Here is a 23,129-nt window from a genome sequence, read left to right on the forward strand (position 1 = left end):
TTTCCTTCATGTGTGAACAGATAGGGAACATTCACAAATTGAAAGGAGCACAGTAAATAATTATACTTATATTTATTTCAGAGCATGATAGCCCCCCATTTTACTTTCATTTTTAGTTTTTTTCTTTTTTACATTTTTTACAACCTTTTTTTGCATTTATTTCATTTCATCTTAGTTTATTCAGTTTTCTTACCCACTGTTTTTTTTCATGGTTGCACTTGCTGCTGTTCAATATTCAGTCCGTTAACACCTTTTCTGTACTAATGCTTTGTCTTTCAACACACCATTAACATATTGTTTGACTTTGCTCCATGACCTTTTGGTCAGCTATGTGGCCTTGTCCAATCTACACCTTCTCCTTTGTTATCTCTTGCCCCACCCCCACCTCACTTGCATATAACCTGTGACATTTTTAATATTTGCCAGTTCCGAAGAAGGGTCACTGACCTGAAACGTTAACTCTGCTTCTCTTTCCACAGATGCTGCCAGACCTGCTGAGTGGTTCCAGCATTTCTTGTTTTTATTTCAGATTTCCAGCATCTGCAGTATTTTGCTTTTATTAAATAATTATACAGTTTATTTTGGGGGTGGAGAGTAAAATAGAAAGAAGAGCCATGACGCAAGATACTTTCATCATGATGATACCTCAAGCATGCAATACTGTGATGCTATTTCACAGTTAATAATGTAACTTTATATTTGCAAAGAGCTGAAAAGAATAGTTTGTTGAGCACTTAATGTCCCTTTCATTAGCAGTTTATTATCAGCATATATGTGCATGGAGAGCCAACACTTCATATTTTCACAGTGAAACTCAATGCCAGATTCCAATTCTCTCCTCATCCTTTTTTTGTATTTGTCACTCTTGGGAATCTAAACACTGCCAGGTTTGATGCCCTGGAGCAGCCTCAGGCAGAGGTGAAAGGAGAATTAAGGAAAAAGAACGATACCAGCATGAATTACGTGAAAACAAGAGTACCAATGTGAACTGGGGAGGGGAATATAAAACCATGTTGACTTTGCCTGATTGTATGATGATTTTCGAAATGTCCTGCTACTATTTCCTTAATAATGAATTCTAACATTTTCCCAATGACAGATGTTAGCCTAACTGGCCTATAGTTTCCTGCTTTCTGTCTCCCTCCTTTCTTGAATAGTGGTGTTACATTTGCGATTTTCCGATCTGCTGGGACCATTCCAGAATCCAGGGAATTTTAGAAGATTACAACTCATGCAACCACTTCTTTTAAGACCATAAGATGCAGGCTGTCAGGTCCAGGGAACATGTCAATCTTTAGTCCCATTAATTTTCGAGAAATAATAGATGTAGTGTATTTGGATTTCCAAAAGGCATTCAATTAAGTGTCATGTAAATGGTTACTGCACAAGATGAGCTTCTGGTGTTGGGGGTAATATACTAACATTGACAGAGGATTGGATAACTAACAGAATACAGAGTGTCAGGCTACATGGGTCATTTTCAGGTTGGCAAACTGTAACTAGTGGAGTGCCACAGGGATCAGTGCTGGGGCCTCAACTATTTACAATATATGGGCTGAATTTTATAGGCCCCCCTGAGACGGGTTGGAGGCAGGAGGACCCATAGAATTGAAACAGGGGGCAGAGGGCCGGTCATCTGCCTGTCGCAATATAATTTTGTTGGGGGCGGCATAGGCTGAAGACAGCCTTCCAGCCCAGAGGTCATTTGAGGCCCCAAACCTGCCAAAGGGAAGAGCATAAGAGCAAAGTATCTGTAAAGGGATATAGGTAAGTTAAGTGAGTGTGTAAACATTTGGCAGATGGAGTATAATGTGTGTAAGTGTGAGGTTATCCACTTTGGTAGGAAAAATAGAAAAACAATATAATTTACATGGAGAGAGATTGCAGAATGCTGCAGTACAGAGGGATCTAGGTGTCCTTGTACATGAATCACAAAAAGGTTAGCATGCAGGTACAACAAGTAATTAGGAAGGCAAATGGAATGTAGGCCTTTATTGCAAATGGGATGGAGTATAAAAGTAGGGAAGACTCGGAACTAACTGTTCAGGGCGTTGGTGAGAACGTATCTAAAGTACTGCGTACAGTTTTGGTCTCCTTATTTAATGAGGGATTTACTTGTATTAGAAGCAATTCAGAGAAGGTTCACTAGGCTGACTCCTGGGATGAAGAGGTTTGTGTTATGAGGAAAGGTTGAGCAGGTTCGGCCTGAGAGGTGACCTTATGGAAACAAGATTCTGAGGGGCTTGACAGGGTAGATGCTGAGAAGATGTTTCCCCTCGTGGGGGATTCTAGAACTAGGGGGCACAGTTTCAGAATAAAGGGTCTCTGAGTTTCGACAGAGATGAGGAATAATTTCTTCTCTCAGTGGGTCATTAATCTTTGGAATTCTCTATGCCAGACAGCAGTGGAGGCTGGGTCATTGAACATAATCAAGGCTGAGTTAGACAGAATTTTGATCTACAAGAGAGTTAAGGGTTATGGGGGGCAGGCAGGAAAGTGGAGTTGGGGCCACAATCAGATCAGCCATGATCTTATTGAATGGTGGAGAAGGCTCGAGGGGCCGACTGGCCTACACCTGCATCTATTTCTTATGGATTCCAGATTTCCTACACTGCAACAGTGACTACACTTTAAAAATATTCAGTTGGCTGTAAATCTACTTCTGACTTCCTGAGTTCGTGAAAGGCTTTTTCTGGGCTGGATTTAGTGTAGCTGTTTGGAACGCGAATGGTGGCGTGGGGAGCCAGAGAATCACATTGGAAGCATCCCACTGGAAATCTGGCATTGTTACGTTGATTCTGAATTTAGTCAGTGGGGAGTAAACACCAAGGCAGAATCGCTGCCCCAACCTAACGGGAATGTATTTTAAATTGCTGAGCATTTACTTTTAATACATTTGCATCTAGTCATCGCAATTTGGTTGGGGGCTTGGGATTAAGTGGATGGCGGGCAGCGCTCACATGCCTTTGGTTTCCTGACCATTCAAAGCTGGCGGCACCAAGGTGAGGCCTCAGTGTCGCAACAGATATGCAGCTATGTCCAGAGCTACACAAGGGAAGAGAGGGATGCGGAGCCCATTGTCACCTGCAGTGCTGTGTGCTTTGCAAGGTAGCGGGGTGGGTTTCAGGTTTTCAGATGCTCTGCAAGAGAGTCGGGTTCTTGGGTGCTCTGCAAGGGGGCTCAGGTTCTTGGATGCTCTGTAAGGGGGGGGGGCGGGTCGGGTTCTTGGATGCTCTGTAAGGTGGGGGGGGGGGGGGTCGGGTTCTTGGGTGCTCTGCAAGGGGGGTCCTTGGGTTTGGGTGGCTGTATTGGGTGACCAAACTGTTGGGTGAGATAAAAACAAGAAATGCTGGAAATACTCAGCAGGTCTGGCAGCATCTATGGAGAGAGAAGCAGAGTTAACATTTCAGGTCAGTGACCCTTCATCAGAACTAGTCACTGACCTGAAATGTTAACTCTGCTTCTCTCTCCACAGATGCTGCCAGACCTGCTGAGTATTTCCAGCATTTCTTGTTTTTATTTCCGATCTCCAGCATCTGCAGTATTTTGATTTTATTTTACTGTTGCTCATATTGCTGGATGAGAGGGTCAACTATCAGCAAGGGTAGGCACTGAGGGCCATCAGGGAGATGTAGCTAAAGCTCAGTTGCCAAGGCAGGGTCGTCTCTGCATCGACAGTGCCCTGGAGGCCTACTGATCACCTGAAACGGGTCTCATACACCCTGTCTTTCTGGACCCCCGTGGTGTGATGTGGCATCTCTGATGGAGAGAGGGCCAAAAGGCAGCTGCGCCTGCCCGTGAAACTCCACAACGAGAGCAGCAGCACCTGGCCGTGCCAAGAAGGTCCCACCTGCACCAGAGAGCGTACCGGACTTGAATCAGCCCCCTCCAAATGTCCGAGTGGAACTGTCAGCGAAGACTGCAGCTCTCCAGGGAGGTTGTGACTGACTTAAGCATCCTGCTGCACGATGAGTTGCGAGCTATGGGATTTGATGGTTGCACTCTGCCAGTGGACCTGAAGATCACAGTGGCACTAAACCTTTAAACCTCTGGATCATTCCAAAGATCCACCAGGGACATGTGTGGGGTTGCACAAGCAGCAGCCCACCACTGCATCAAGGAGATGACCAATGCCCTGTTCAAGAGAGCTGACGACTATGTGCGACACCAGAATGACCGACTGCCAGGCCGAGAGTGCCATCGGATTTGGGGCCATTGCTGGATTTCCCTGGGTACAAGGTTTGATAGATTGTATGCATGTGGCTCTTGGAAGAAGAGGGTCAGTGTCAAATTGGCTAAAAAATTGACTTAAGGACAGAAAACAGTGAGATGTGTAAATGTTGTTTATCAAACCGGAGGATGGTAGACAGTGGTGTTCCCCAAGGGTTAGTGCTGGGAACCACTGCATTTTTTGCTACATATAAATGACTTGGATCTTGGAATACAGAGTAGAATCTCAAAATTTGACGATGACCCCAAACATGAAGATGTGGCAAACAGTGAGGATGATATGAACTGCCTGCAACATAACATAGATAGGCTAACAGAATGGACAGGCAGGTGGCAGATGGAATTGAATACAGACAAGTGTAAGGTGATGCATTTTGGCAGAAGGACTAGGGAGAGGCAATATATACTTAATGACACAGTTCCAAAGAGTGTGCAGGAACAGAGGGACCTGAGGGTGCATGTGCATAGATCTTTGAAGGTGGCAGGACATATTGAGAGAGTGATTTGTAAAGTATATGGGATCTTGGGCTTCATAAATACAGGCATTGAGTACAAAAGCAGAGAGGTTATGCTGAACTCTATATTACTCTATATTAATGACTTGGATGAAGAGACAGAGAGTAATGTATCTATGTTTGCTGATGATAGCCTGGTGGAAAGGTAAGCTGCAGGGAGGATGTAGAGAGGCTGCAAAGAGATATAGACAGGTTAAGTGAGTGGGCAACAAGATAGCAAATGGAGTATAATGTAGGGAAGTGAAAAATTGCTCACTTTGGTCGTAAAAATAGAAAAGCAGAATATTTTTTAAAAAGGTGTGAAACTGGTAAGTGTTGATGTTCAGAGAGACTTGGGGGTACTCGTACAAGGAATGCGCAAAGTTAACATGAAGGTGCAGCAGGCTATTCGGAAGGCAAATGGCATATTGGCCTTTATTGCAAGGGGATCGGAGTACAGGAATAAAGAAGTCTTACTAAAATTGTACAAGGCTTTGGTGAGACTGCACCTGTAATACTGTGTGCTGTTTTGGTCTCCACATTCAAGAAAGGATATACTTGCACTGACCAATTTACTAAATTGGTCCCTGGGATGAGGGGGTTGTCCTATGATGAGAGGCTGAGTAAATTGGGCCTATATTCTCTAGAATTTAAAGAATGAGAGGTGATCTAATTGAGACATACAAGATTCTGAAAGGGCTTGATAGGGTAGAAGCTGAGAGATTGGTCCTACTGGTCAGGGAATCTAGAACATGGGGACACAGTTTCAGGATAAGGGGCCAGTCATTCAGGACTGAGATGAGGAGAAATTACTTCACTTAAAGGGTTGTGAATCTTTGGAATTCTCTACCCCAGAGGGTTGTGGATGCTCCATCATTGGATACATTTAAGGCTGGTATAGATAGATTTGGTCTCGCAGGGTATCAAGGGATATGGGAAGTGGGCAGGAAAGTGGAATTGAAGCCCAAGATCAGCCATGATCGTATTGAATGGCGGAGCAGGTTCAATGGGCCATATAGTCTACTTGTGCTCCTATTTGTTGTGTTCTTGTGAACCTTATAAAGCTCTGTTTAGGTCCCAATGAGAGTATTGCGTAGTTCTGGTCACCACACTTTAGGAAGGATGTGAGGGTCCTTGAGAGGGTGCAGAGGAGATTTACCAGAATGGTTTAAGGGATGGAGGTTTTAGTTACAAGATTAGGTTGGTAAAGCTGGGTTGTTCTCCTTAGAGCAAAGGAGTTTGAGGGGAGATTTGATCGAGGTGTACAAGATTATGACAGGCTTAGATAAGTTAGACAAGGAAAAACTATTCACATTAACTAGTGGTACAAGGACTAGGGGACACAGATTGAAGGTTTTGGGCAAGAGATTTGGGGGAATATGCTGAAGAACTTCTTTTATGCACCAGGTAGTAATGATCTGGAACTTGCTGCCCACGAGGTTGGTGAAAGCAGAGACAATCAATGACTTCAGAAGGAAACTGGATGGCCTCCTGAGGGAAATAAACCTACAGGGCTACAGGGATCGGGCAGGGAAATGGACCGACTGGATAGTTCCGTGGAGAGCCGGCAAGGACTCAATGGGCCAAATGGCCGCCTTCTGTGTTGTAAATGACTCTACGACTCAAGGCTCCAATAAACCAGCCAGCCACCTTCATCAACAGGAAGGTCTTCCATTCCATCAACATTCAACTGGTCTGTGACCAACAAAAGCATTTCCTGCAGATGTATGCCTGCTTTCCAGGAGGCAGCCACAATGCCTACATACTTCGACAGTCCCAGGCGCCACAGTTTTTCAGCCTCCTCTGCTTGTCTTCAGGAATGTATCATCAGGGGCAAGGGCTACCCATTGAAGACTTGGCTACTTATGCCTGTGAGGAACTGTCGCACTGTAGCAGAGGAGAGGTACAACACTTGCCACGGCTTGACCCGAGTGACCAACGAGCAGGTTATTGGGCTGTTGAAGATGAGATTCAGTTGCCTAAATCGATCCAGCGGAGCCCTACAGTATGCGCAGGTAAGGGTTTCATATATCGTTGAGGTCTTCTGTACTCTGCACAATCTAGCACTGCAGAGGGGGGAGGCCTTGCATGACAATGACATGACTGAGTGACACTCCTCCACTGACAAGGAAGACACAAGGAGATGAGCAAGCAGCACTGGATGTTGAAGCCCTTGCACTGGAGGTCACGCAGATTGAGCGAAGGGCCAAGGAGGCAAGGGAAATCACATACTTACCCACTCCAGCCACCCTGATGGTCACTCAGAGAAAAACCAATAAAGATTCTCCTCAATGCCTCCTTTCTATTTGTGTTCCGTGCTTAGTGCCCAGCTGAACCACGTGCTAGTGCCCATAGGAGATCCTATTCAAATAAGAGCTGTGCCTACATTGGCATTCCACGAAGGGGAAAAGTGAAGTCAGCAGCTCACAATTAATACATGATATAATAATCACTTTTACACAATGAACGTTGATGGTTTAAACAAAAGAACTTCATATTGTTATGAAAGTGCTTCCTTTTTTAATATTTTTTGAGGAAGTGTAGTTTAGAATTATGGAGATGGATTCATTTGAGACTGAAGTGATTCCATAGATGCTGGACTTTGTTTTTTTTAAAGCTCAGTGTAAGGACTTTGCTTAAAAACACTTTCTGGAAGTAACATGTCTTCAGCTATGTAAACAGCAGGTGCCTTCTGACGATGGGAGTTGTTTACAGAGAAGTGACATGTCAAGATTTATGGTGTCAAGAGTTGGTTTTGGTTTGAATATTGTTTTGAGTCAGTTGGGGGTCAGCTTGCTAAGAGAGAAGACACCAGTTCATCTTTTCTCCACCTCTGAGAAATCCTGTGAATCCAGTGTGTGATAGATGAAACCCCTGAAAACCCTTTTGTCCTGAAAAGCCTGTCAGACTAATTCTCGATGCTGCCTGAAAAGAACTGCTTCGGAAAGATCCCAGTGACAGCTGTCTATGTGTATTTGGGACTCTGGAATAAAGGGACAACTGATATCATTCCAAATCTTCTCCTTTTCCTTCAAGAATTAACAAGTATTTGGCCAAAGTATTCTTTTTTGTAAAAGATCTCTGCAAAGAAAACTTGTTTATTTTTTTCTTTAACCCGTGTGTGTGTGTCTAAGATGGAAGGGAACTTTCACATTTCAATCTGTGTGTTAATATTTTGCATATTTACTGAATATGTCTTGTTTAATAAATTAATAATTTTGTTGTTTTTGAAAGAAACCTGGTTGGTGGATTTTATTCTGGTGTGTCTTGGTGCTTTTCTTTATACCTTTGCAAGTGCTTCTCTGACATGTGAACCCATCACTAGCAGCTGGCATGGAGGTAGGCACCTGATCAGGCTACCCCTTAGCCTAGGCTGACTTCAGTGGCTAATTTCTGGCTGCCTGAGGCTTGGAGGGCCCCGGCTGCCTGAGGGTATTTTGCACTGGTGCAGGACTCTCCTCAGGTGTCGTGGCTGCTGGAGCTGGGCTCACTGGCTGAGGAGCTGGTGCCCACACTCCGAGCACCCCGTGGGGAACCCCCAGCTGTGGAGGGCAGTCTCTCCTCTTCCCTTTCAAGGCTCATTTGAATCTCCCTGCTCACCAGAGAAGGATGAGGAGCTGGAAAAGACTCCAAGCACCTTTCCTTCTCTCATCTTGCCACTGCTGCATAGAGTTCATGACCAAGGTGATGCTGTGCAGGTCTGCACATACCTATGGGATCTGGCTTTCCATGAGTGTCGCCAACCTCTCGATGGAGGAAGCAATGTGCTCAAATGCTTGAGACATGGCTGCACTCATGGCTTGAATGGACTCCTCCAACATCCGCTCATGGCTGCACACCCTGGCATCTCTGCCATATGTTGCCTTACCTCTCTCTGCAACTCCAACGTACTCTGTGCTGTTGACACCAGAGGCTTGTCATCAGCCTGGGGCTCAGCATGGGTCTGGCCACCAACAGTCCTCCAACTGTCAGAGGCCTCAGCTGTCTCAGCCTCAGCCAGGTGGTTGCACATGTGAGTGATATTCTCACCAGCTTCTAACCCTGATTCTAAAACCGAGCGCAAACCCACCGAGATGAAAGTATCTATTCTGGTGGAGGGTGCAGGAGAGTCATGGGATGGTGCATCCTCTGAGTGCTATTCTTCCTCAGAGGTACACGGCTGTCCCCATTCTGGCTGAGTCTCCTGTGGATGCTAACCTGCATGAGAGAACAAAATCATTTGTGGTTTAGGCTGTGCAGATCTCATCATGCAAACCATACGTGATGTGGGTTTCCAGAAATGGACTGTGTGACGATGGAAGCCAATCCTCATTCTCTTGCGTGGAGTCTCCAGTCTCTCCATCCAATGTGGAGCAGCCGCCCTGGGTCCCCGTGAATTCTAATGCCTCTTCCTCTGCTGTGGAGAGAGGCCGATGATCTGGGATGCCTCCACCAGTCTGGGCTGTCTCCTTCCTGTTTTGGGCCCTCTTGTCCTGCAGTTGGAAAGATGGAGATAGGCAGAGTTTACAGAGAGATCAACATGACAGCTCTGCTACTGTCAGCCCCTTGTCCCCTACTGGGTGGTGGGGATCCAGAGTCACTGCAACATGGGCTCAATTTTGACGAGCTAGCAGCAAATGAGTCCAAGGAAGCAATGCAAGCAGGGCTGGCAGGCTTTTATATATTACACCAGCACCTGCTCCAGAGTCATCTGATGCCATATTCAGTGTCTCGCATCCCACCCCCACCATCTGATTGGTGAGGCCCACACCTCCATTATGCAAAGTTTCCTGTCTCTGTGTGATAGTGGTGGGGTAGCTGCCCATGTGACTAGCAGGAACGGCGCCCATTTCTGGGTCCGCTGCCGGGACCTGTGACAGGCTCACAAAATTCAGCCTGACAAATGCAATTCTTTCTTTCGATGCAAGTTGTGGAATATTCACTATGTTTGCAGCTTAAGCTATAACAAACCACAAGTTTCATTGTGTAGTCAGTGTAACTATATGACCTACACTGACATTCAGTACTATTTTTGAGCTCTTAGCTTTTTGAAGTGATTTGTCAGCTTTGATAGTTTTGTTGGTTGGATTATGTGTACTGGTTGTTTTTCAATATTCTGCAGACTTAAGTGATCGAGCTACTGAAATTAAATGTCACCAAAAGTAAAAATGTTTTGTTATGAACAGGTGAGAATGGGGTTCAGGGTTCCCTCTCAGCCTTCACCTGGTCTTACTGTAACAGGGTTTAATTTTAAACACACTGTTTTTAGCTCCCCCTTGGTGAATCCTTGTTCACTGCTTTCCAATTATAAGGCAAGATAAACATCACAAACAGGTTTTCTTAGGTTTAAAGAAGAAAGGTTAAAATTTCTTAAACTTGAACTTAAACTCTAATTCGGTTAATGCCTACGGATACATGACGCGCCCACACTGGCATGCATATGTGATACACACATGCAGATAGAGACAGAAAAGAGCAGAAGAAAAATAAAGTGGAAATGTTTGAGGCAATATCTGAAGAGGGTTTTTGTTACGGTTCTTCGAGCTCACTGTAGAGTCCTTGATTGTATGTAGATCTTGTTCTTCGTTGGAGCCCAGTATTCTTCTTAAATTTTGTTTGCTGTAGGAGACCTTTCTCTTTTGGGGTTCATATGTCTTCAGTGGATTTGGAGTTCCATGAGAAAGAGAGTGAGAGCCAGACAGGAGAGGTTTTCTTCAGTCGAGGAGCATACTGCAGTCTCTCTGTTCAAAACTCTTTGTACCATTCAGAAAAACAGGTTGCCAAGCAGGCTAGTCACATGACCAGCTGTTCTGAGCACGTCTGTTTGTGGATTCGGCCATCCCAGCAGTCATCCTGAAATTTGAGCTCCCTCACATTCGATGTCTGGTGCTCAAAGTCCATTGTGGGTTAAATTGGATAAGGGAAGTAACCCCTTTGTCTCCACAAACACTGTCTCTTAATATGCAAATGTCTTTCCAGCCAGGGGCCTGGTGATTTATTTTTCTTTAAACAAGTCCTTTCTTCAGTTCAGCAACAGTTTTCAAATCAGTGTTCATGACAAAATTAATGTGCCGCATTCTTGGCAGGTGGGGGGTCTGCATGACAGTTTCTTTTAAATTAAACTTTCGTTTTCGAGGTTACAGTTTTCAGTCTGTGTGTCCTTTTCTTCTTTAGATCGGACTTGTTGTGATCAGTCTCTTTTATTATGTATATTACGTATTTTACTTCTTATTGGTTGTGGACGTTATTGACCATCTTCACAGTGGATATTTCAAAGCCTTTGTGGATATGAGCTTCATCTCTGCATGGATACAGGTGAGGAGCAGGAAACAGCAAGAGAGGAATGCTAAGGGAAAGGAATGAGAATTTTGTTCCCAGAGTTTACATGTATGCTGCTTTGTGACCACCATACTTTCTGAAATGATTTTAAATAGAAAATAGGCCTAAAACCCATTTGTATTTTATCTGGAAAGATGTTTAATGAAAACACTCCAGCATGACTTTCCATTTGTACAAGGTAAATTTAAATTCGTGGTCAAAAAATCAGCCACAGCTGTATCTGATTTTCCAATATGTGCTACTTAAAATGTGCATTGTTTTGTATTGGAAAATAGGTGTAAGACTGAAGTAAAAACGGAATACACTGGAAATATTCAGCAGGCTAGACATTATCCATGGAGGGAGAAACAGAGTTAAAGTGTTATCAGAACTGAAAGAAGTTAAAGATGTAACAGTTTTTAAGGGAAAGAACAAAAGAGAATGACTGTGATGGGGTGGAAGGAAGCCTTACACAGACCTTTCCTTTTGTTCTTCCCCACTCCTTTCCCTGGTTAAGGAAGTGAGTACTTGAGCTATATAACCAATAAGAGGCTGGGCTTATTTCCTGGACTATGCTGAATTCACTGATCCAGAATCCCTGGAGAAGAAAGTTGATCAGGGATCCTGCTTCTGCATGTTAGCCAATGACCCCTGCTTGAAGTCTGCATACGTGGACATTGGGTGAGGACAGATGCACTGCAACTTCCCCACCCACTCCAGGCCTATCTATGTCAGTCATTCATTGTGCGCATATACTTCAGTGTATGTCACAAATAAGCAGAATTTTTAAAACTAGCAACATATTTATTTCACTTGCAGGTGAAACGTTTCCTTCACGGTTTGATTGTGTTCCTGCTGTTCATAAAAAGCATTCATTTGTTACGTGTTAGCAAGCTGATGGCACCTTGTGCAACTATGCTGCGTCTGACCTATTCCAATCTGATGTTACCAGTGGTAAGCTATGATTTTTTCCCAAAAAGTTGATTCAAGTTACATCAAACTGGGACTTACTCCATTTTGTAAATATTCTAAAATTGACCAGGTTAGCAATGGACAATTGCTACGATTTACAAGATGGAAATTTGTTATTCTGCGTTTCACACATTACTGTGGTTAAATTGTACTTGGAAGTGTGGTGGCACAGATAGGGCTAGATTTTGTTGAGCTCCGACGTTGGGCTCTGTGGCAGGGGGGCCGGAAGATTGCACCGGCAGCGGCCCGCCACAGACCCGGAAGTTGGGAATGTTGGGCCTGATCTTCCCTGTGGCAGCGAGGGTCCGTGGTGGCCCCCCGCCGCTCGTGACATGACCCAACTTTAAATATTTAAATAAAGGACATGAATAAATAAGCATACCTTTCACTGTGATCCTGCCGGCTGTCCGCAATCTTCCGTTCAACAGCCGGCAATTGCGTGCCTTCGCTTTCCCGTCCAGGGAAAGCTGGTGCCACCGAGGTGGGGAAGTGGGGAGCTTAGGATCTTTTGTTGTGGAGGAATGGGGTCAAATCTGCATGTGTAGTGTGTGGGGTGGGTGGGGGGGGTGCGGTGTGGTGTGACATCTGCACTTTGTGCAGTTGTGGGGGGTTGGGGGGGAAAGGTCACATATTAAAAGAAGAGTTTTGGGGGCAAGTGACAGTGCGCCCATTTATTTTCTTTGTATTGTGAAGGGGAGTGGGTACGGGCTTCAACTGTGCAGGTCTGGCAGACATTTAAAAATGGCACCAGCGCCTGCGCAGAGGCTGCTGACGCCGTTGCCGGCGTCGCAGGGGACGCCCAGCTTATGCAGATGAGCCGCCGTGCACTAGATCGTGGTGGCACACGGCCCACACATGTGGGCCACCATTTTCTTTTGCCCACCGCCACTCCAGCAGGGGAATAAAATTCAGCCATATAGTGTAAATTAAAATCCTCTTTTAGTTATTCTAGCAGTTTTAAAATTTCAGGTCAAGTCCAAGCAACAGATTCTCACAGCTTCTTATGTCTGACTGACTATAAAGCTGAACAAAAAACTTCGGGATAGACATTTGTCTCAGGTGGTGACGCAAAATGGGCAATATCAGATCGGCCACCATTATACACAGCACCTGCTACTCAGTTCTATTGCAGTCAGGGGAATTAAGTATCAGGTGCTGTTTATAATGGGCAGCCAATCCGATATCACTCGAGATAAACTTCTCCCCTTACTATGATTCTTTAATAACTTTCCTCTTCATTCTAGTGATAATCTATGCCCCTTGTTACAGATATGCAAACCAGTAGAAGTTATCTTCGGCTATTTACCCTCCCAAAACCTTCCAGAATTTTGAAAAGATTATTAGATCCCTCATAACCCTATCAGCATTCCTACTCCAATGAAAATAATCCCTTTAAGCATTTCTTTGTAACAATAACCACTCATTCCTTCTATCATTTTGTTGAGTCTTTGCTGTTCCTTTGCCATGGCTCGAATATCCTTTATTTACCAAGGTGTTGAGAACTTCATGCAATATTACAACTGCAGCCTCACCAACTTCAACAAAAAAAAATCAACATGATTCCTTTGCTTTTGCCTTCAGTGCTGTTACTTACAAAATCCAGAATTCTCTTCTACCTGCCTTCCCACTTTTAAAGATCCATACATCTGTTCCTCAAAGCTATTACATTTCTTACCTTTTAGGTTATGCTTTCTTTTGTTCCTTTCCCCAAATTTTTCACAGCTCTCTGCTTTGAACTGCATTTGTCACCTATTTGTCCAATTTTCTGACCTGCCCAAGTACTGCAATTTCCTGCATTCTTTTTCACAGTTTGTAAATGCTCATTAACTTGGTGTTATCAGCAAACTTTGATTTTGTTTCTTTTATGCCTATGTCCAAACCATTATGGAAAATAAACAATATGTGAGCACAAATCATTGGGGTACACCCCTAACCATTGTCAGTCCAAAATATATTTATTTGCCCCATTCTATTTTCCGTTCCTGAACCATTTCTATAACCGTGGAGCTACATTCAATTAAATAGCATATGCCTTAATTTTTTTACTATGCTGTTTGTGACTCATTATCAAACACTTGCTGCTATTACAAATTTACAACATTTTGTTTATCTGCATACTCTGATTTGCTCAAAAAATACAATTAAATTAGTCACACATGTCCTTTACAAATGCAGACTGTTCCCCTGCTAGCCCACACCTTTCTCTGTGTTCATGAATAAACTCTAGGGCCTAGAAATTGGATGGCACTGCACCTCCTTCTCAGGCACTAAACATGCACTTAAGCCTTCAATATGATTGTCAGGAAGCGCATGATGATTATAAGTCTAAAGTGCACTGCCCACCTTAGAGAGGCAGGCAGAAAAAAAGCGTCCAGGCCCATGCCTGAACATACAAACATACGAATTAGGAGCAGGAGTAGGCCACTTGGCCCCTCAAGCCTGCTTCGCCATTCAACAAGATCATGGCTGATCTGATTGTAACCTCAACTCCACATTCCCGCCTACCCCCGATAACCTCTCAGCCCTTTGCTTATCAAGAATCTATCTACCTCTGCCTTAAAAATATTCAAAGTCTCTGCTTCCACCACCTTTTGAGGAAGAGAGTTCCAAAGACTCACAACCCTCAGAGAAATAATTTCTCCTTATCTCTGTCTTAAATGGGCGACCCCTTATTTTTACATAGTGACTTCTCGTTCTAGATTCTCTCACAATAAGAATCATCCTTTCCACATCCACCCTGTCAAGACCCCTCAGAATCTGATATGTTTCAATCAAGCCACCTCTTAATCTTCTAAATTCCAGCGGATACAAGCCAAGCCTGTCCAATCTTTCTTCATAAGACAACCCGCCCATTCCAGGTATTAGTCCAGTAAACCTTCTCTGAACTGCTTCCAATGCATTTACATCCTTCCTTAAATAAGGAGACCAGTACTGTACACAGTACTCCAGATGTGGTCTCACCAATGCCCTGTGTAACTGAAGCATAACATCCCTACTTTTATATTTATTATACTTTATTGTAAAATGTGGGCGGCACAGTGGCACAGTGGTTAGCACCGCAGCCTCACAGCTCCAGGGACCCGGGTTCAATTCTGGGTACTGCCTGTGTGGAGCTTGCAAGTTCTCCCTGTGACCGCGTGGGTTTTCGCCGGGTGCTCCGGTTTCCTCCCACCACCAAAGACTTGCAGGTGATAGGTAAATTGGCCATTGTAAATTGCCCATAGTGTAGGTAGGTGGTAGGGAATATGGGATTACTGCACAGTTAGTATAAATGGGTGGTTCTTGGTCGGCACAGACTCGGTGGGCCGAAGGGCCTATTTCAGTGCTGTATCTCTAAATAAAATAAAAATAAATATTCAATTCCCCTCACAATAAAAGATAATATTCTATCTGCTTTTCTAATTACTTGCTATACCTGCATACTAATCTTTTGCGTTTCATGCACTCGGACACCTAGATCCCTCTGTATCTCAGAGCTCTGTAATGTCTCACCATTTAGATAATATGCTTCTTTTTTATTCTTTCTGCCAAAATGGACAATTTCACATTTTCCCACATTATACTCCATTTTCCAGACCTTTGCCCACTCTCTTAACTTATCTATATCCCTTTGTAGCCTCCTTATGTCTTCTTCACAACTTACTTTCCTGCCTATCTTTGTGTTGTCGGAAAATTTAGCAACCATACCTTCAGTCCCTTCATCTAAATCATTTATATAAATTGTAAAAAGTTGAGGCCCCAGCACCTTGTGGCACAGGTGTTAGGCCCTTGGCATATTCAATTGCCCTCTCTGCAATATTGGGTTGCCCAGAATGCACCCAGCACCAGAATCTTCTGACTCAAAAGCAAGAATGCCATCACTGAACCAAGCTGATAATTTTCAAATAAAATGGCTACCACTGTCTTGAAAGAGTATAGTACAGTAGAAGAATTCAGGTGCTGTTATAAACTCTGAAAGAAAAAAAAATGCTATCTTTACTACAGCTTTTTAAAATATTTTACAGAATATCTGCAAGCAATTTTTAATTGTTTTACTGTATTTTTTGCTCTACTTCTAATTTAACTTCCTTTCTTATATTAGTCACCCCCATGCTACATACAATTGCGTTTCCAATTTGAACCAGTATGTAGCTGTATTATTTTTAAATGTAACTGCACTGGACGCTCCACTTTTATTTCCTGTAAAATGTTTTCAAATATAACAATATCAGCAAGTTATTTTATAGGCTTTATGATGAGCATAGACCTACTGTAACAGCACCCTGTGACAGGGAAGTAGAATTATTTTTGTCACATGATGCCAGGATATCCGTTATAAGGGATTAGTTCAACTGATCATTATAATCATCACTTCAAACAGGTTGAAATCAATTTAAAACTCTAGCTATTATATCACATTAAATCTGTAATGTGCAGTGTCCAAACTAAGATCTGTTTACAGTGATGTTCATTGGTAGCACTTATAGTCTTGCTTTCAGCTGAACTGCATGAATTTTAAAATCTTGAACGAGAGTCCCATTAATTTGAATGCATACTTCTGTTTTTTTTTTTAAAGCCTGACAAGTACTTGAATTAACCTGCTTTGGCATGGTGTTTGTGTGCTTCTCTCCGTTTACAGCTGTGTGGTATTATCGTCGTTGTGGCCTACTCCTGCCTGGGGAACCTGCTATTTCTGTCAGAATCCTATTCATTCACTACCATACTGAGAGCTTTTCAGACGGTGCTGATGTACTTCATGGGCATGAGTGAAATGAAAACACTTTCAACTCTGTACAAGTTAAACCAGCTGTCCATTGCTGCCTACTATGGAACATTCTTTATTATTATGGCCATACTATGGGCTGGATTGGTAGGTACTTTAATGTATTTCTCATTGTTATTGTCATGTTTGAGGAAAGAGTTTGGAATACAGAATTATTATTAATATTGGGCTTTTAATACCAATTTATATTTTAACAAGTTTTTTTTAAAAAAGGACAAAAGATGTTTAGTTGACAAATCGGAAGTTATTTTCCCAAATACTAAACAATAAGTGATTCATTAACTTGTCTGGGTACAGAAAAAATGACGGCCCGCACACACGGGTTGCACGTCATGGAGCCGCTGTGATTCCAAATGCAGCAGCCCATTAGCAAGACCGGGGCGGCCGCCATTCCCAATGACGTGGAGTGGGCGGGTGAGCCATCCACAGCAATGGCGTCCGGCGCCATTTTTAAAGGGCTTAGAGCCCTAAATGACAAGTGAAAGTTTTAAAGACACCAGTAATTTAAAGTAAATAAGAATGAATAAAAAATCTTTCCAGGCCCTCTCCCACCCTCCAATATCAGTACATGTCATTCCTGCCCTTCCCCTCCCCTTCAAATACTTATCTTTATTATATGACCTTCTTTCCCCACCCCCCAAAGTTCGGAACCTTTGTCCTTTACCCCTTCCTATCACCCCCTGACCAATCAGGTAAGTTTGACCCCGCTCCCCCCCCCTACCCCCCGCACTGAGAAGAGTACCTCCTCCCCCCTCCCCACAGGTGTCACGCCTCGTTTCCCCAGACAGGAATTCGAATACGCAGCAGTTCTGGCCACCAGGATTAAGATCGGTGCAGCAAATCAGGAGGCGATGGGACCGTCATTAATTCAGGTAGGTTAATTTATTTACATATGGAAATCGTGGTCCCTTCGCCGAGCAGCAGGAGTGGCGGGGAGGGGCGCCATGAGGCCTCTCTGGCTGCGTTGAGATCGGGCCGGGCCCTGCCGGTGAAGGCATAGGTGGCCGGCCTCATCCGTAGCGATCTTCATGCCCCCCCCCCCCCGCCACCGTTCCCGGCGTCGGGGACGCTATAAAATCCAGCCCAATATCTCTAATTCGATGTGTCAGAATACCCTTTCAATTCAGACTTGCTGAATCGTGGGATAAGGAGAGAGAGAGAGGCTTTTTAAACTGAAAGGTTGCAAGAGGAGTGAGTTTTATTCAAAAAAATGTCACAGGTGTAGAGGTTAGAAATACCAGATGATAGAAGACCTTTTGTATAAATCTATGGAAAAGTATGCTGTGTTCCTTATTTTATATCATTTTGTGAATATAAATTGAACTAAGAGAATGCGCATCACTGTTGCTCTGCACGTTTCACCCTATTCAGGAATAGAGTAGCTTAGTGATTCAAACCTTGAATAAGAGTTGCTTCAAACCTCTAAAAAGCTGTTTTCTCTCCACTGTGTTTATAACCAGCTTCGGGAATAATCTGCCTAGAAAATTTGTATTGCCTGTTGGCAGTGGAACATTTATGCTACATAAGGTGCTATTTTGTTGCCATTGCCATTTTCACACTGATCTTTTGATTATTTTACTGAAATTGTGGGAAGTAATAGGCACAAATGTGGTAACATTGCAATATCCATTGAGCCATTGTGCATCTAACCTGGTAAACTGACATGCAAGTCATATTATCAGGACATTGATGCCTCTTCAAATTATCTAGATATTTTAACATGACATAATTAGTATACATTCCCCGTACCAATGTACATACCAAAAAATAAGTAATATAATTTTGAGGTTCATTACACAACACTTTGACCATTTTGCCAGTTAAAATGCATCACAAAATATATTTAAATTCTATTTTTGAGTTTCATCCAGTGATATGTAATTCCACATTACAATACCAATACAGTTGGCTGTACTATAATGCTATGATTCAATTATGAAGTGTTGTGCTAGCAATCTTGTGACACAAAATGTTTACACTAATGTGCGAGGAGCAACCACTTCACAGCCTTCAAGCATCCCTTACAAATCTATCCTGACAAAAGATAGACAGAATGTTGAAATAAAAGTTTATAAATCCATTTCACAAACTCTGTTCAGTTAGAAATTTAAAGAAATGTTTTGCAGGTCTCACTAATGGTGGACTTTATGCTGCAGAGATTTTTCCTCGCTCTTTGAATGTTGTTTATCATTCAAATACAAATAAATACCCATCATCTAGTGGTGGAAAACCATTTGGAGCTTTGTTTCTTTAAGAATTTTATGCCACCCATAGCCTCCTTCATCATACACAACAGCTTGTATTTATATTGTACCTTTAATGTAATAAAACTTCCCAAGGAACTTCACAGAGGCTAGAACAAAATATGACACTGAGCCACATAAGGGGATATTAGGGCAGATGACCAAAAGCTTGGTCAAAGAGGTAGGTTTTAAGGAGTGTCTTAAAGCAGGAAAACAATGCGGAGAGGTTTAGGGAGGATATTCCTGAGCTTAAGGCCTAGGCAGCTGAAAGCATTGAAGAGGCCAGGATTAGAGGAGCACTGATATGGAGTAGTATAGTCATTTACAGCATAGAAGGAGGCCATTTGGCACATCTTGTCCATGCCAGCACTCCGCAGAGCATTCAGTCCCACTCCCTTGCTCAATGCCCATCGTCCTGCAAGTTTATTTCCTTCAAGTTCCCATCCAAATTCCTTTAGAAATCATTGATTGTCTCCGCTTTCACCACCCTCATGGGCAGTGAGTTCCAGGTAATTACCACTTGCTACGAAAAAAAGTTCTTCCTTACGCTCCCTTTGCATCTCTTGCTGAAAGCCTTCAAACTGTGTTCCCTAGTCCTTGTACCATCAGTTAATAAAAACAGTTTTTCCTTGTCTAACTTATCTAAGCCTCTCATAACCTTGTACGCCTCTATCAAATCTCCCCTCAGTCTCCTTTACTCCAGGAAGAACAATCCCAGCTTTTCCAACCTAACCTTGTAACTAAAATACTCCATCCCTGGAACCATTCTGGTAAATCTCCTCTGCACCGACTCAAGGACCCTCACATCCTTCCTAATGTGTGGTGACCAGAACTGGACGCAATACTCTAGTTGGGGCTGAACCAGACCTTTCTAAAGGTTCAGCATAACTTCCTTGCTTTTGTACTCAATGCCTCTATTTATGAAGCCCAAGATCCCATATGCTTTACTAACCACTCTCTCAATATGTCCTGCCACCTACAAAGATCAATGCACAGGCACCCCTATGTCCCTCTGTTCCTGTACACTCTTTTGAACTATGCCATTAAGTCTATATTGTCTCATCCTATCCCTTCTGCCAAAATGCATCACCTCACACTTGTCTGTATTAAATTCCGTCTGCCTGTGCTGCTAGCCTATCTAAGTCCTGTTGCAGGCTGTTTGTATCATACTCTCTTGTTTGCCACTCCTCCAAGTTTGGTATCATTGGCAAATTTTGATATTTGTACTCTCTGATCCAAGTCATTTATATATAGCAGAAAAGCAGCAGTCCTCGCACTGACCCTTGGGGAACACCACTGTCTACCATCCTCCAGCCTGAAAAACAGCCATTTACCACAACTCGCTATTTTCTGTCCTTGAGCCAATTTTTAAAATCCAATTGGGCACTGACCCTCCTTTTCCATGAGCCTCAATTTTGTTAACCAGTTTTATGTGAGACTTTATCAAATGCTTTCTTAAAATCCATATAGACAACATACACCGCATTCCCTTCATCAACCTTCTCTAATGACCTAAGGACACTGGTTCAAATCTGACCACGATAGCTGGTGAAATTTAAATTTAATTAAGTCATAAGAATTCAATTAATTAATAAAAAATCTGGAATTGAAAGCTTGTCTCAGTAATGGTGCCATGAAACCGTTGTCGATTGTTGTAAAAACCCATCTGGTTCACTAATGTCCTTTATGGAAGGAAATCTGCTGCCCTTACCTGGTCCGGCCTACATGTGACTCCAGACCCACAGCAATGTGGTGGACTCTTAACTTCCCTCTGAAATGGCCTAGCAAGCCATTCAGTTGTCAAGGACAATTAGGGATGGGCAACAAATGCTGACCTTGCCAGCGACACCCACATCCCATGAAAGAATAAAAAAATTTCAATTAAACTAGTCAAGTATGATCTTCCTTTTACAAATCCATGCTGACTATTCTTAATTAACTCAAACCTTAGTCTGTCTTTACACCTTTTCTTGAATAGGGGTGTCACATTTTCCATTCTCTGATCCTCTGGAACCTCCCCCCATATCGAGGAAGGAAGATTGGAAGATTATGGCAAGATCTTCCCTTCTCTCCACCCCCACTTCCTTTAGCAACCTGGGATACAAGAAATCCATACCAGGTGTCTTATCTACCCTAAGCATAGCCAGCCTTTTCAGTACCTCCTCATTCTCAATTGTTACCCTATCCATTGCCTCTACTTTCTACTTCTACTGATATTTTGTCAGATTCTTCTTCCTTAGTAAACACTGATACAAAGTACTCATTAAGTATTCTAGCCTTTCCCTGTGCCTGTAAGCATATATTATCTTTTTTGTTCCGAATAAGCCCTACTCCACCTCTTACTACCCGCTTACTATTTACATCCGGTAGAAGATTTTTGAGTTCCCTTTTATGTTGACTGCCATTCTATTCTCATATTCTTTCTTTGCCAGCCTTATTTTCCTCATTATTTCCCCTCTCAACTTATTGTATTTGGCCTGGTTCTCACTTGACGAATTTACCTGACATATATTGTACACCCTCTTTTTTTGTTTCATCATAATCTCTATCTCCCTCATCATCCAAGGAGCACTACTTTTGGTTCCCTTACCTTTTGCCCCTGTTGGAATGTACCAAGCCAGTAACTGAAGCATCTCTTCCTTAAAGATAACCCATTGTTCCATTACAGTTTTTCCTGTCAGTCATTGGTTCCATTGTCTCCTGGCTAGATCCCTTCTCATCGCTTTCAAATTAGCCCTCTTTCAATCTAGCCATTCTACCTTATATCATTTCTTTCTTTTCTACATTATAAATCTAAACCTTATGATGCAATGATCACCCTTACCCAAGTGTTCCTCCACAGACACATGGCCCACCTCATTTCCCATCACCACATCCAGTAATACTTCCTTTCTAGTTGGGCCAAGAACATACTAATCCAGGAAGTTCTGAGCACATTTCAAAAATTCCTCCCCCTCCTTTCCCTTTTATTCTAACATTATCCCAATCAATATTTGAGTTATTAAAGTCACCCAATATCACCAATCTATCGTTCTTGCACATCTCTGTGGTTTCCCTGTAGATTTGTTCCTCTCTCTCTCTCTCTCACTATTTGTAGGCCTATAAAATACCTCTAGTAGTGTGATCATACCCTTTTTTCTTCTCAACTCTAACCAAATGGATTCTGTCCTTGCCCCCTCAAGGACATCCCCACTTTCCAATACTACACTGTCTTCCCTAATCAGTACTGCCGCCCCACCTCCCTTTCTTCCTTCTGTCTTTTCTGACTTTATATTCTTTATATTGCAGGGTTATAGGACTGGAGGAGAATATAGAGATAGGAAAGAGGTAGGCCATGAAGGATTTGAAAACAAGGATGAGAATTTTAAAATTGAGCTGCTGCTTGACCGGGAGCGAGTGTATGTCAATGAGCACAGGGATGATGGGTGAATGGGATTTGGTGTAAGTTTGGACACGGGGAGCAGAGTTTTGGATGACCTCAAGTTTACCGAGGGTAGAATGTGGGAGGCCAGCCAGGAATGTGCTAGAGTAGTCAAGTCTGGAGGTAACAAAGTCATGGATGAGTGTTTCAGTAGCAGAACAGCTGAGGCAGGGGTGGAGTTGGGCAATGTTAGAGGTGGAATTGGGAGTCTTAGTGATGGCGTGGATATGTGGTTGAAAGTTCATCTCTGGGTTAAATATGACACCGTGGTTGCAAACAGTCTGATTCAGCCTCAGACAGTTGCTAGGAGGAGGAATGGAGTCAGTGGCTAGGGAGTTTGTGGTGAGGGCTGAATACAATGGCTTCTGTTTTTCCAGTGTTTAATTGAAGGAAACTTCCGCTCATCCACTGCTGGATATTGGATAAGCAATCTGACAGTTTAGATACAGTGGAGAAGTCAAGACAGGTGGTGAGCTAAAGCTGGGTGTCAGCATATATGTGGAAACTGGCGTCGTGTTTTCAAATGATGTCGCCCAGAGGCAGCATGTAAATGAGAAATAGGAGGGGACTAAGTATAGATCCTTAGGAGACCAGAGATAATGATGCAGGAGTGGGAAGAGAAGTCATTGATGGCAATTCTCTGGCTACGATTAGATAAATAAAGAATGGAACAAGGCAAGTACACTTGTAGTGTTGGAGGAGGATAGTGT

At 43.1% G+C, this 23,129-nt stretch overlaps 1 protein-coding gene across 5 annotated transcripts in view; it reads left to right on the forward strand.

The window, feature by feature from the left end:
* LOC137347091 (polycystin-1-like protein 1) overlaps nucleotides 1–23,129 on the forward strand; it is a 433,612-nt gene that overhangs the window by 391,465 nt on the left and 19,018 nt on the right. For 4 of the 5 annotated variants that reach the window (XM_068011179.1, XM_068011196.1, XM_068011185.1 and 1 more), the window contains 3 exons: nucleotides 10,878–11,018; nucleotides 11,841–11,975; nucleotides 16,612–16,842. In XM_068011179.1, coding sequence (XP_067867280.1) covers nucleotides 10,878–11,018; nucleotides 11,841–11,975; nucleotides 16,612–16,842 — 507 coding nt within the window. Of the gene's footprint in view, nucleotides 1–6,131; nucleotides 6,559–10,877; nucleotides 11,019–11,840; nucleotides 11,976–16,611; nucleotides 16,843–23,129 lie in introns of those variants that run through there. The other variant, XM_068011205.1, reaches the window with a different exon arrangement.

Source organism: Heterodontus francisci, chromosome 2 (assembly GCF_036365525.1).
Source record: "Heterodontus francisci isolate sHetFra1 chromosome 2, sHetFra1.hap1, whole genome shotgun sequence".
NCBI lineage: Eukaryota > Metazoa > Chordata > Chondrichthyes > Heterodontiformes > Heterodontidae > Heterodontus > Heterodontus francisci.